The 14,628-nt window shown below is 38.7% G+C and overlaps 1 protein-coding gene across 2 annotated transcripts in view; it reads left to right on the top strand.

Moving 5' to 3' along the window:
- B3GLCT (beta 3-glucosyltransferase) overlaps positions 1 to 14,628 on the top strand; it is a 236,501-nt gene that overhangs the window by 45,917 nt on the left and 175,956 nt on the right. For both annotated transcript variants that reach the window (XR_012016201.1, XM_072795553.1), the window contains exon 7: positions 5,355 to 5,491. Coding sequence is in view for 1 of the 2 variants with exons in the window: in XM_072795553.1 (XP_072651654.1) it covers positions 5,355 to 5,491 (137 nt within the window). In the remaining variant the exon portion in view is untranslated. The remainder of the gene's footprint in view (positions 1 to 5,354; positions 5,492 to 14,628) is intronic.

Below are 14,628 nucleotides of genomic sequence, written 5' to 3'. Positions count from 1 at the left end.
AAGGTATAAAGTAATACTGGCTTTGATAGAGATACAATAAACTATATTCAAATAATAATAGTGTAGTATGTTAGAATATCAATCTTTTTTTTGGATTCTGATTTTTTTTCCCTTCAGTCTGTCGTTCTTACTAATGCAAATTTACATTGTTACACAGTATTTTAAATGGAAAATTTAAATCCTTATTAAAGTAGTCATCTTTGTTAAACTGCCTTTCTAGGTGATTTCTATAAATTTCTTATCTTGCTGAAGTCTTTCTTTTTTTTCCCCACTGTATGCTTTTAATATAAGTGTGCATTTGCTGAAATGTATTGACATTTTAATAGAGGTAAAACACAGGTGCTGGTAAAGAGTATTCTAAGATACTAGTAGAACATTGTCTGAATTGTTATTTTACAGTTTATCTTGATTGTAATTGTCTTAATTACAATTATGTAATTGTTTTTATTATATATTAAGAAAATTGTTAAGGATGAGGGAATGCCTCTTTCCACAGATTTTGTATAAATTTCTCCCTTAGTTTATTTTTTTATTTTATTTTAATTTTTTTAAAGATTTTATTTATTTATTCATGAGAGACACAGAGAGAGAGAGAGAGAGACAGAGACAGAGACATAGAGAGAGAAGCAGGCTTCCTGCAGGGAGCCGGATGTGGGACTCGATTCCAGACCCCAGGACCATGCCCTGAGCCAAAGGCAGACAGACGCTAAACCGTTGAGCCACCCAGGCATCCCTCTCCCTTAGTTTAGATAATAACCCCTTCCCCTCCAAATATTGGAAAACAATCTTAACAATCTTAATCTATTCCTTGGGTAATAGCTGGACACTGCCACTAGGAGTTAAAACATAGAAACAGGTTCTGCATAAAATTATGTTTGCAGCAGGAAATTATAACAGTGAAGGATTAGCGAGCAATGTACTGAAAATCTCCTGCGGCATTTTTTTTTAAACAAGCTATATTGATATTGTATGTTAAATGTGATGATTTTCATATTCGGTAATGTTTAGCAGTTTGATAAAGTCCTATCTTACTGATTTTTTTTTCTTACTGATTTTTTAAAAAGATCTTGAATTTCTCTCTTAAGCCAAAGCCATTTACCTTATAATTATCCCCCTTGCCCAGTGATGATTTAAAATATCCATAAAATATCAAGAGAATCATGATGTAGCTCTATACCCTAAGTGCACAGTTGTATTGATGGGTTGCACACAGGTTCAGTTATGACCTCTCGGTGAATTGACCCAAACTAAGGGTCTGGGAGGTATTTGGGACAATTTCACAATCAGAAGAGAGAATATGTTGTCCTGCCTGTTTTTTTATTTTCTGATCAGGAACAGGGAGCGCGTTGGTGATGGTTGGATAATAGAGAAAATATGCAAAACTTTTAGAATTTAGGAAGCTTGATTGAAATTACTTATTAGAGAAACTTCTCTAACAGGGTGGTTGCCATTTGAAGCTCTCCTGGGCTTGCTCCATTCATTTAACTAGTGAGCACTTATTACATGTTAGTTATTCTGGTGGGGATATAGCAGTGAGCAAAATGGACAGTTTCCCTCCTAAGGAGGGGGATGTTCTCGTGACAGGGGAGATAGGCAAGGAGCAAAAATGCAAACAGCATCTGATGGTAGTAAGAGCGGAGCACAAAAAGAATGAGAGGGATAAGGGATAGGTTGGGGGTGGGCTTACTATTCTGTACAGGGTATCAGGTCACTTTTGAGCAGAGTATGAAGGAACCCAGGGAGTGAGCCATGTGCTCCCTACTCCTGTACCAGACAGCTTACTCCATACCTCTACTTGTCTAATCAGAACCCCACATTCAACATATACAAGACTGAACTCTTAATGCGCCTTTCAAACCTCTCCCATCTTTAGTCTTCTTCATCTCAGAAATGGCAGCACGGTCTATCCAGTTGCTCAGAGAAAAAAACCTATGACTCATGATTGATTCTTCTTTTTCTCTCAATCCTATGTTGGCATATCTCATTGACTCCACCTCCAAAATATACCTTCTTCCATCTTCTCTCCATGTTTATTACTGCCTTTCTGGTCCAGGCTACCATCATCTCTTGCCTTGACAATTATTAGAGTCTCCTTGCTGGTCTCTTGGTTTCTACTCTTGCCATCCTAGTAATCTAGCCTCTTGGTAATTCAGATCATACCACTCCTCTGTTCAGAAACTTCCACTGGTTTCCCATTGCAACTAAGATAGTTTCACTAGATTCAGCATTTTAGGTTGGCAGTGATTTTCTTCTATCACTGTAGAGATGTTCCATTGCCTTTTACATTCTATTGTTTCCATTGAAAATCCAACCATATGTCTTATTTTAATTCCTTTAAAAGAAATGTGTATACCCCTCTCCCCTCAAGCTACTTTTAAGATTTTCTCTATCTTTGGTCTTTTCAACCAACATATACCGCTATGTGGTTTCCTCTGTACTTTATTGGTATTTATAGAGCTTTTTGAATCTATGGCTTGGTGACTTTTGTTAGTTCTGGAAGATTCTAAGCCTCTATTTTTTCAAATGTTGATTCAGTTCCATTCTCTTTCTCTTCCTATTCTGGCCTCCTAATTTCATATGTTTTAGACCTGATTCTCACTGTTTCTCATATTGCTTTAGTGCTCTTTTCTCAATTTTCCTCCTTTTGTTTTCTTTTTTTTTGTGTGTGTATCACACAATAGTGTTTACTGACTTACTACCTTCCAAGTCACTAAGCTTTCCTTGTTCTGTGTCTAATATCCTATTGAATTCCTAAGTTTGGTTATCACATTGGTCAGTTTTAGAATTTCCATTTGACTTTTTTTTATTTTTCTAGATCTTTGATAAAATTCTTCATCTTTTTACCAATTTCCTTAAATATACGAATTCTACTTATTTTTTTAATAACTGCAGTACTTATCTGTGTGTATCTTTCTATTTCTCATTTTTCTCTTTGCTTTTGTTCTGGTGCTGTTTCTTGGCATGCCTGGTAATTTTTTGCTAAATGCCAGATAGTTTACATGAAAAAATCAAAGAGGTTGTGGATGATATCGGTGCCTACAGGAGGATTTAATATTCTTCTAAGTTGTAGACCTTGTTTAGGTAGGTCTATTTACAGACTGCCCTTACTTCTAGACCCCTTTCTTCCAGCAGACCCTGTATATGGGCCTTGGGCTCCCCAGTACCCCTGCTGAAGACTTTGGTCAGCAGTTAGCCTCTCTCCTGCTCCTTTCCACTTGGTTCTTGATTCTTTTCTATTTTTTTTCCTTCCCAGGCTAGGAGTTGAAAAGAAATCACATGCAGAATTTGGGGCTCACTTTTCTGGATCCTCTTAAATCTGGATCCTTCTAAGCCTCTTAAATCCTTAAATATCTTCTTGGCAACCTCCAGCTCCAACCCTTCTCTCAGTCCAGCAAGGCTGTGGAGTCCCAGATGCTGCTTTCTGTGGTGTGCCATTCTCTGCTATGGGAACAACTGGTAAATTCCTTGAAGGTAAAAGGAGGTGATTACAGTGTTCTCTTCTCTTCTCTCTTGGATATTTGCCCTCATCTACTATTTGTTTTTGGTTTCTGATGCCCTTAATTATTTGGTTTAAGTATTTTTCTCCAGCTTTAGTGCTTGTTCTCAGTGGGAGAGCCAGTCTGATCCAGGCTATTCTGTTGTGGCCAGAAGTGGCAGCCTTCCACTGCATTTGGAGTAAAGTCTACATTGTTCCCCACTGGCATCTGAAATCCACCCTGGGCCGTCTCCTGTCTGTCTCTTTTATACCATGTTTCCCCATATCCAGTATATTCTACCTCATTGGACTTCTTTTTCCATCAAATGTATCAAGCTTGTTTTCACCTTGGGACTTTGTAGTAACTGCCTTGATGGCTCTTCCCCAGATTTATACCTAGCTGGCTCCTTGGTATTGTTTATTCTCAGTTCATTTGTTAGCTCACGAGAGGTTTCTCTCTCTTTCCAGGGAAGTCCCCAGGCACTTGGTTTTATTTTTATCCTAGCATACTGCAGTCACCACCTGACCCTACTTTACTGATTTTCTATTTCCCTGCTATTGTGTAAGCTGCGTTCCCACCTGGTGTGGGATAAATGTCAAATGTGAATTGATAACAATAATAAATGTTAATCGAATGAATGAATAAATAAATAAGATAGACACTAATTCTGGAAAGAATTTTTCAGATTCTCCTTTGTAAACCTCAGTAGGGCATAAAGGAACACTTGTTTTCTTTGCCTTAATAGCATTTTGGTATGGAATTTTCTGTAAAATACACTTTTATATGACTATGGCATAATGATGACTAATATTTTGCTCATCTTGTTGATAAACTAAATTACTCTCTTTGTAAAGATTATGTCATGTTCATTATCATAGAGCATTAATTATGTTTTTGTTAAAATTCTTTAGAAAGTAATAACCCATGCTAATTCTATATCACCCAGAGTACTTAATTAGCTAAAATTAATGATATGACTTTGTTTTGGGTCATATGTGAAATGGCCATTTCACATATGAAATGAAAGAAAGTGACATTTATTTATTTTCAGTTTTTATTTTTTTGGATATACATTCAAAATACATTTTACTTTTATTTATTTTATTTAAATTCAATTAATTAACATATAGTGTATTATTCATTTCAGAGGTAGAGTGCCACTGAGTGATTCATCAGTGTTTATTTATTTATTTATTTTTAAAGATTTTTTATTTATTTATTTATGAGAGACACAGAGACAGAGAGAGACAGAGACACAGGCAGAGGGAGAAGCAGGCTCCATGCAGGGAGCCTGACACGGGACTCGATCCCAGGTCTCTAGGATCACACCCTGGACTGAAGGTGGCGCTAAACCGCTGGGCCCCCGGGGCTGCCCACACTCAGTGTTTATCACATCACATGCCCTCCTTAATGTCCATCACCCAGTTACCCCATCCCCTACCCCCACCTCTCCAGCAACCCCAGTTTGTTTCTTTTTTAAATTATTTTATTTATTTATTTATTTATTTATTTATTTATTTATTTATTTATTTATTCCCAGTTTGTTTCTTATAGTTAAGAGTCTCTTATGGTCTGTCTCCCTCTCTAATTTTGTCTTATTTTTCCCCTCCCTTCCCCTATGATCTTCTGTTTTGTTTCTTAAATTCCACATATGAGTGAAATCATAAAATTGTCTTTCTCTGATTGACTTATTTCACTTAGCATAATACCCTCTAGTTCCATCCAGGTTGTTGCAAATGGTAAGATTTCATTTTTTTTTGATGGTGAAGTGATATTCCAGTGTGTGTGTGTGTGTGTGTGTGTGTGTGTGTGTGTGTGTTGTGTGTGAGATCACGTCTTCTTTATAAGAAAGTGACATTTTATATCTTTATTTAACAGGAATGGTTTTTAGGAAAAGCATTACATGATGAAGAATCTACAATAATTCACCATTATGCCTTTTCTGAAAATCCTACAATTTTTAAATATCCAGACTTTGCTGCTGGCTGGGCCCTTAGTATTCCACTTGTAAACAAGTAAGAACTTATTATAGACTTTGTGTGCGTGTGTGTGTGTGTGTGTGTGTGTGTGTGTACGTGCGCATGCACATACAGGTCAACTTTTATTTCACGGAGTATGGTAATTGATGGATCTCAAGTGAGTTTTGCTGCTGGAGGCAGTGTGTGGTAGAGTGGGAAGACCTGGAGCAGGAGTCAATATCTGAGATTCTTGCTTCTGCTCTGTCACTTACTAGTTCCCTCAGACAGATTACTCAACCATTCTTTATTTTCTTTTCCTCACCTGCAATACAGTGAATAAGAAATTGGGGGCCCAATGGGAGGGCATATAAGTACTCTGAGAACTCTACCTCCAGAGTTGTTATTACTATTATTAATGGATCTAGTTAGCTATAAGTATGCCTTTGATCATCAGTAAGAAAATGAATCAGTAAACATGCCCAGGATGGGAGTTGATGGCAAATTATGTATGTCGATGTATATGTTTCAACAGAGGCCAGACAAGAAGGACAGTTACCAGAGTCTCTGTAGATATCCATACCTAGCTATTTGTGTGTATAATTGCAATAATGCTTTTTTCAATGTGAAAAGTAAAGGTAATTAAGTTGTAATTCAGGAGAAATATGATTGTTGACAGACTCTTAATTCAAATGCTTCAGGTTAATTATTATGTTTTTTTTCTTTAGGGAATGGAAAGGTGATAAAACATTTGTGGCCTTTATATCATCAGAGATGGAAGGGCTTCTGTTATTTATTACATTAGATACACTGTTTCTAGGGTTTTGAGTCTTGGGAAACTTTATAGCCGATTGTAGAAATACAGCATAGTTGTACCTTGTCATTTGTGACTAGCCAACACTTATTGACTACTCCTTTGACATTTGAAAGTTTTTACAATGTAAGACCCTGCTTCCCAATGTAGAATCCAGAAAAGGACAACAATAACACCTCCATGTTGTGTAGCCTTCCTTCCCAGTAGACAGCAGCTACATGAGGTAAGCTCTAATAGGTTGATGCACTGTGTAAAATCGTTTTTGGGAACTGAGTTATATGGAGAAAGAGACAACATATGCTGGTCCATTTGACTTGAGAGGTCATATTAGAGGAGGGGTCATTTGGAGGCTGGCAGCTAAGAATAGCTTCCTGATGATGGCTGAGGCCACAGCTCCTCGGCTACCCATTTCTGTAGTATAAATCTGGAGGTTGTCCTTGGAGTCTTAGCCTCGAATATCTTTATTCTGATTTTCCAGTAATCTGTGAGATATTATATGTATTAATGAGTCTACTTTGTGCTTGAACTGGCCAGAGTGGATTCTGTTATCTCCAACTAAAATGTGTGTTGGACCCATGGACCCATCCTGAGAATACCAGGCAGGGATGCCCTGCCCCCAGCCTATGCCAGACATGCCTAGGAGGGCCACACACTCTCTCTGCTCCATTCTTGGAAGGGTTGGGCAGGAGGGGAAGGGGAACTAGAAGAGAGAGTTGTTATTCCCTTCTTACCCTACACTGATTTGCCTGGCTCTGCTCTGCTGGAGTGAAGGGAAGATAATTCTGTTTCAGTAGCCCAGGGTCATCTTTATTCTCAAATTAATTAAGCTTGAGTTTGCTGTAGCTTGAAGACCAGGAGCCCCCAGGACGCTCTCTTCCCATTATGTCCAGAAGCGTTATGTTTGGGCCCAGTTCAGCTACCTCTGTTCTGTCTGGACTCTCCAGAGCCATGAGTGGCACATCCCAGCCCTGGGTTGTTCCTTGTGCTTTACAGATTCTCACCCTGGCAGTAGCCTTCCTCTGGTCTGTCCTCACTCTCTATACTTAGCTTCATAGCCCGGAATTATGTGAGCTCACTTCTCTACAGAAGTTCTGGCGGTTCTGGTTTCTCTGACTTGGGGGTTATAAGCTCTTCCTAAGTCTACTTGTCTTCCATTTTCTGGAGAAACAAGTCCCTTGATAGAGGGACAGGTACAGCTATAATTTGTGTTGTGCAGTACTCTGAGCACAGATCCCACCTTCTTCTCCCAAGGTGGAAGAGAAACCCACGGACCTGCAAAGACCCCATTCAGTAAGCCTGGAATATAACTGTCTCTCTGAAGCCAGCATAACTCCTTTCTCCATTCTTCCCTTCTGATCTAGGAGGCCACTCATCCAGGAAACAAATCCTGTAGTTTAGAAAGTTTCACTTTTTCCATCCCGCATCCAGCAAAGACCTTGGAGGCTCCCTAATGCTGGATACAATTCACCTTTTACTGAGTTCAGTGTGATAAGGTACTTAATTATTGCTTTCCTTTTGACTTTTAAACCAAGTGGATGGAAGTAATCTGTGTTGGACAGATCTTTGACTCCTAGCATCCGCTTAAAGGACAGTGTAGCCTAACTCATTGCTTGGCAGCCAGGCAGTTCTCTTCTACAAAACCTCTTGGGTCTGTGAATTCTGCCTTCTGGCTTCACTGCTTATAAGCTGGAGAGGCAGCCAAAGTTCTGGCAGGTTCTGTTGACTCTGGCTTATGCTTGTCTCATAACTACCTCATGTTCACTATATGACTAACTGCCAGGGGCTTTGTGAATTGGGGCTGCAGTTTCTGTACTAGCCAAGGTATTCGTCTTATTGAGGGGAGACTGTGTTATGGATGACTTGGTGTTCCATAGATGTCACACCAGCCATGCTTCTCTTCTTGTCATCTTTACGAAGTCATTGAAAACATCTATTGATAAGTGTTCTTACTGTCTTTATGGTCAAGCTTAGCAATATTTTCTACTGAGATATGGGAGAGGACTGAGGGCTTCATGTCATTGTGGTATGGTATGTAAGGAACTTCATATGGGAATTGGGGCCAAAAGACTAATCTTTTGTATAAGTTTCAAAAATTTCCAGCAGTTCACCCATAACTCTGGCATGATAGAGGAATAAGGCACCAGTTAACCTTCTGCATTCAGTGTCATCTGATTTCATAACACTGAACGATTTCCAACAAACTGCACAATGTTTGTAGTTAATTAATATCCATGGTCTTCTCTGTGCTTCTCCTCCCTTTTTCTGCAAGCAAAAACAATCCTGTTGAAGATGCTGGTTCTCAATCTCTCATGCTTAGTACACAGCCTCCTGAAACCACATACAGCATCAGTTCATCCTAAATTTGGTTCCCTTTATTGATTTAAGGCAAAAAGGGCTACATGTTTTGTTTGTTTTTTGTTTCTTTGTTTATGTTCAGCAGTGGAGAACCTCTCTAACCATGGAATGTAAGTGCTATTCCTCAGTCACTAGTTGGATCTTATCTGATTGAAGTTGGTTGAGTCAACTTCAGGCATATACTAAATCCTGAACCATTAATGGTTGCAGGGAATTTCAGTGCTTTGGTTAGGTTCAAACTAATTCCGACCCTGAAGCCCATTTGTTGGGCTTAGTAATTAATCAAAATAAAAAGTCTCTTTTAGGGCAGCCCGGGTGGCTCAGCGGTTTGGTGCGGCCTTCAGCCCGGGGTGTGATCCTGGAGACCTGGGATCGAGTCCCGCATCGGGCTCCCTGTATGGAGCCTGCTTCTCCCTCTGCCTGTGTCTTTGCCTCTCTCTATCTTTCATGAATAAATAAATAAATAATCTTAAAAAAGTCTCTTTTAAAAATTTTTTTATTTAAATTCAATTAGCCAACCTATAGTACATCATTAGTTTCAGATGTAGTGTTCAGTAATTCATCAGTTGCGTATAACACCCAGTGTTCATCACATGCCCTCCTTAATGCCCATCACCCAATTACCCCATCTCCTCACCCACTTCCCTCCAAGAACCCTCAGCTTGTTTCCTAGAGTTAAGAGTCTCTCATGGTTTTTCTCTCTCTCTGATGACTTCTCCTTCAGTTTTCCCTTCCTTCCCCTATGATCCTCTGTGCTGTTTTATACTCCACATGTGAGTAACACCATATGATAATTATCTTTCCTGGTTTGACTTATTTTGCTTAGCATAATACCCTCTAGTTCCATCCACATTGATGTAAGTGGTAAGTATTCATCTTTTCTGATGGCTGAGTAGTATTCCATTATATATGTGTGTGTATACACACACACACCACATCTTCTATATCCATTCATCTGTCCATGGACATCTTGGCTCTTTCCAGTTTGGCTATTGTGGACGTTGCTGCTTGGACATTGGGGGTGCAAGTGCCCCTTTGGATCACTACTTTTGTGTCTTTGGGGCCTAGTAGTGCATTGCTGGGTCACAAGGTAATTCTATTTTTAAGTTCTTGAGGAATCTCCATACCATTTTCCAGAGTGGCTGCACCAGCTTGCATTCCTACCAACAGTGTAAAAGGATTTCCCTTTCTCTGCACCCTCACCGTTTGTTGTTTCCTGTCTTGTTAATTTTAGCCATTTTGACTGGTGTAAGGTGATATTTCATCGTTGGTTTTGATTTATATTTCCCTGACGAGAAGTGATGCTGAGCATTTTTTTCATGTGTCTGTTGGCCAGGTGTAGGTATTCTTTGAAGACATGACTGTTCATATCTTCTGCCCATTTCTTGACTGGATTCTTAGGGTTTTTTTGGTGTTTGAGTTTGAAAAGTGCTTTATAGATCTTTGATACTAGCCCTTTATCTGATATGTCATTTGCAAATATCCTCTCCCATTCTGTAGGTTTCCTTTTAGTTTTTTCAGTTATTTCCTTTGCTGTGCAGAAGTTTTTTTTTTTTTTTTTTTTTTTTATCTTGATGAAGTCCTAATAGTTCATTTTTGCTTTTGTTTCCCTTGCCTTTGGAGATGTGTCTTACAAGAAGTTGCTATGGCTGAAGTCACAAAGGTTGCTGCTTGTGTTCTCCTCTAGGATTTTGATAGATTCCATCTCACATTTAGGTCTTTCATACATTTTGAGTTTATCTTTGTGTATGGAGTAAGAAAAAGGTCCAGTTTCATTCTTCTACACGTGGCTGTCCAATTTTCCCAGCACCAGCACCATTTACTGAAGAGACTGTCTTTTTTTCCATTGGATATTCTTTCCTGCTTTGTTGAAGATTAGTTGACAATAAATTTGAGGGTCCATTTATGGGTTTTCTATTCTGTTCTAATGAGCTGTGTGTCTGTTTTTGTGACAGAACCATACTGTCTTGATGATCACAGCTTTGTAATACAGCTTGAAATCAGGCATTGTAATGCCTTCAGCTTTGGTTTTCTTTTTCAACATTTCTTTGGCTACTTGGGGTCTTTTCTGGTTCCATACAAATTTTAGGATTATTTGTTCCAGCTCTGTGAAAAATGTTGATGGTATTTTGATAGGGATTACATTGCTCTGAGTAGCATAGACATTTTCACAATATTTATTTTTCCAATCCATGAGCATGAAATGTTTTTCCATCTCTTTGTGTCTTACTCAATTTCTTTCATATGCATTCTGTAGTTTTTAGAGTACAGATCCTTTACCCCTTTGATTAGGTTTATTCCTATGTATCTTATGGGTTTTGGTGCAATTGTAAATAGGATCGATTCCTTAATTTCTCATCCATCTTGTTAGTATATAGAAATGCAACTGATTTCTGTGCATTGATTTTGTATCCTGCCATGTTGCTGAATTGTATGAGTTCTAGTAATTTTGGAGTGGAGTCTTTCAGGTTTTCCACATAAAGTATCATGTCATCTGTGAAGAGTAAGAGTTTGACTTGTTTTCTAATTTTTTTTTTAAGATTTTATTTATTTATTCATGAGAGACACACAGAGAGAGAGAGAGTCAGAGACATAGGCAGAGGGAGAAGCAGGCTCCATGTAGGAAGCCCCATGTGGGACTCAATCCTGGGACTCTGGGATCACGCCCTGAGTCAAAGGCAGACGCTCAGCTGCTGAGCCACTCAGGCATCCCTTCTTTTCCAATTTGAATGCCCTTTATTTCTTTTGATTGTCTGATTGCTGAAGCTAGGATTTCTAGTACTATGTTGAATAGCAGCAGTGAGAGTAGACATCTCTGTCATGTTTCTGACCTTAAGGGGAAAGCTTTGTTTTTCCCCATTGAGAAGATACTCACTGTGGGCTTTTCATAGATGGCTTTTATGATATTGAGGTATGTTCCTTCTATCCCTATACAGTGGAGAGTTATAACCACAGGATGCTGTATTTTGTCAGATGCTTTCTCTGCATCAATTGAGAAGATCATATGGTTCTTGCCCTTTCTTTTTTTAATGTTGTGTATCATGCTGATTGATTTGCAAATGTTGAACCACCCATGCAGCCCAGGAATAAGTCCCACCCAATCATGGTGAATAGTCCTTTTAATGTACTATTGGATCCTATTTGTAGTATCTTGGTAAGCATATTGGCGTCCATGTTTATCAGGGGTATCTGTCTGTAATTCTCCTTTTTAATGGGGTCTTTGTCTGATTTGGAGATCATAAGTTAATGCTCACTTCACAGAACAAGTTTGGAAGTTTTCCTTCCATTTATATTTTTTGAAACAGCATCAAAAGAATAGGTATTATTTCTTCCTTAAATGTTTGGTAGAATTCCCTTGGGAAGCCATCTGGCCCTGGACTCTTGTTTTTTGGTAGGTTTTTGATTATTGCTTTAATTTCCTTGCTGGTTATGGGTCTGTTAAGATTTTCTCTTTCTGGGCAGATGGGGTGGCTCAGTGGTTTACCGCCACCTTCAGCCCAGGGCCTGATCCTGGAGACCCGGGATAGAGTCCCATGTCAGGCTCCCTGCATGGAGCCTGCTTGACCCTCTGCCTGTGTCTCTGCCCCTCTCTCTCTCTCTGTCTCTCTCTCTCTGTCTCTCTCATGAATAAATAAGTAAAATCTTTAAAAAAACAAAAAGATTTTCTCTTTCTTCCTGTTTCAGTTTTGGAGGTTTATAAGTTTCCAGGAATGCATCCATTTCTTTCAGGTTGCCTAATTTGTTGGCATATAGTTGCTCATAATATATTCTTAAAATCATTTGTATTTTCTTGGTGTTGGTTGTGCTCTCTCCTCTTTCATTCATGATTTTATTTGGATCCTTTCCCTTTTTTTTTTTAACGATTTTATTTATTTATTCATGAGAGACACAGATAGAGAGGGAGGCAGAGACACAGGCAGAGGGAGAAGCAGGCTTCATGCAGGGAGCCCGACGTGGGACTTGATCCCTGGTCCCTAGGATCACGCCCTGGGCTGAAGGCAGGTGCTAAACCTCTGAGCCACACAGGGATCCCCCTTTCCCTTTTTTTTTGATACATCTGGCTGGGGGTTTATAGGTCTTATTAATTCAAAGAACCAGCTTATAGTTTTGTTGATCTGTTCTATTGTTCTGGTTTCTGTTTCATTGATTTCTGCTCTAATCTTTATTACTTTTTTTCTTCTGCTTGGTTCAGGCTAGATTTGCTGTTCTTTATCCAGCTCCTTTCAGTATAAGGTTAGCTTGTGTATTTGAGATTTTTCTAATTTTTTGAGAGAGGCTTGTATTGCAAAGTACTGCCCTCTTAGGACTGCCTTTGCTGTATACCAGAGGTTTTGAACAGTTGTGTTTTCATTTTCATTAGTTTCCATGAATCTTTTTATACCTAAAGGATATTAATCTTTTTAATTCTTCTCTAGTTTTCTGGTTGACCCATTCATCTTTTAATAGGACACTCTTTAACACTCTTTAACTAAATTTGAGTTTCTTCCAAATTTCCTCTCGTGATTGAGTTCAAGTTTCAAAGCATTGTGGTCTGAAAATATGCAGGGAATAATCCCAATCTTTTGGTATTGGTTGAGGCCTGATTTGTGACCCAGTATGTGATCTGTTCTGGAGAATTTTCCATGTGAACTTGAGAAGAATGTGTATTCTGTTGTTTTAGGTTGGAATGCTGTGTATATGCCTGTGAAGTCCGTCTGGTCCAGTGTCTCATTTGCCTGGGTGGAGTTGATCTGCCCTTGTTTCCTTATTGATCATCTACTTATATGATCTGTCCATTGTTTATATGATCCGTCCATTGCTTTGAGTGGGATGTTGAAGTCCCCTACTATAAATGTGTTATTTTCAATGTGTTTCTTTATTTGGTTATGAAATTTTGGTTATTAAATTAATTTGGTTGATTAAAATTAAATTAATTTGGCTGTTCCTAAATTAGGAACACAAATATTTATAATTGTTAGATCTTGTTGAGCTGACCCTATAAGTATGATATAGTGTCACTCTTCATCTCTTACTAGTCTTTGGTTTAAAATCTAATTTGTCTGATATGAGGATTGCTACTCTAGCTTTCTTTTGAGGTCCATTAGCATAGTAAATGCTTATCCACCCCCTTACTTTCAGTCTGGAGGTGTCTTTACGTCTAAAATGACTCTTGTACACAGCATTGATGGGTCTTCCTTTTTTATCCAATATGTCTTTATGTCTTTTGATTGGAGCATTTAGCCCATTTACAGTCAGAGTAACTATTGAAAGGTATGAATTTAGTGCTATTGTATTACCTGTAATACAATACAGGTTTTATTAAACAATACCCTGTTTCTGTAGATTGTCTCTGTTTCTTTCTGGTTGATATTACTCTTGGGCTCTCTCTTCAGTTACAGCATCCCCCTTAATATTTCTTGCAGGGCTGGCTTGGTGGTGACAGATTCTTTCAGTTTCTGTCCTAGAAGCCCTGTATCTCTCCTTCCATTCTGAATGACAGCCTTGCTGGGTAAAGTATTGGATAAAGTATCCAATATTTTATCCAAGCTAAATAAACATGGCTGCATGTTTTTTTCATTTATTACCCTGTATATTATCATGCCAGCCCTTTCTGGCCTGTCAGGTCTCTGTGGATAGGTCTGATGCTGGTCTAATATTCCTACCCTGTAGGTTAGGAACCTGTTGTCTCAAGCTGGTTTCAAGATTTTCGCTTTATCTCTGAAATCTGCAAGCTTCACTATTATATGTTGGGGTGTTGATCTATTTTTATTGATTTTGGGAGGAGTCCTCTCTACCTCTTTAGCATGAATGCGTGTTTCCTTCCCCAGGTTAAGGAAACTCTCAGCTATGATTTGCTCAAATATATCTGTGGCCCTCTCTCTTTTCATCTCCCTCAGGGTTTCCAGTAATTCAAATATTTTTCATTTTATGGCTTTGCTGATTTCTTGAAGCCTCCCCTCAGGGTTCATTAGTTGTTTTTCTCTCTCCTCAGCTTCCTATGCATCAACTTGTCTTCTATGTTACTTAATTCTGCCTCATTTACCTTAGC

Source organism: Canis lupus, chromosome 24, assembly GCF_048164855.1.
Source record: "Canis lupus baileyi chromosome 24, mCanLup2.hap1, whole genome shotgun sequence".
Lineage (NCBI taxonomy): Eukaryota > Metazoa > Chordata > Mammalia > Carnivora > Canidae > Canis > Canis lupus.
The sequence above is the reverse complement of the archived record's forward strand: the minus strand, read 5'-3'. Positions and strand labels throughout refer to the sequence as shown.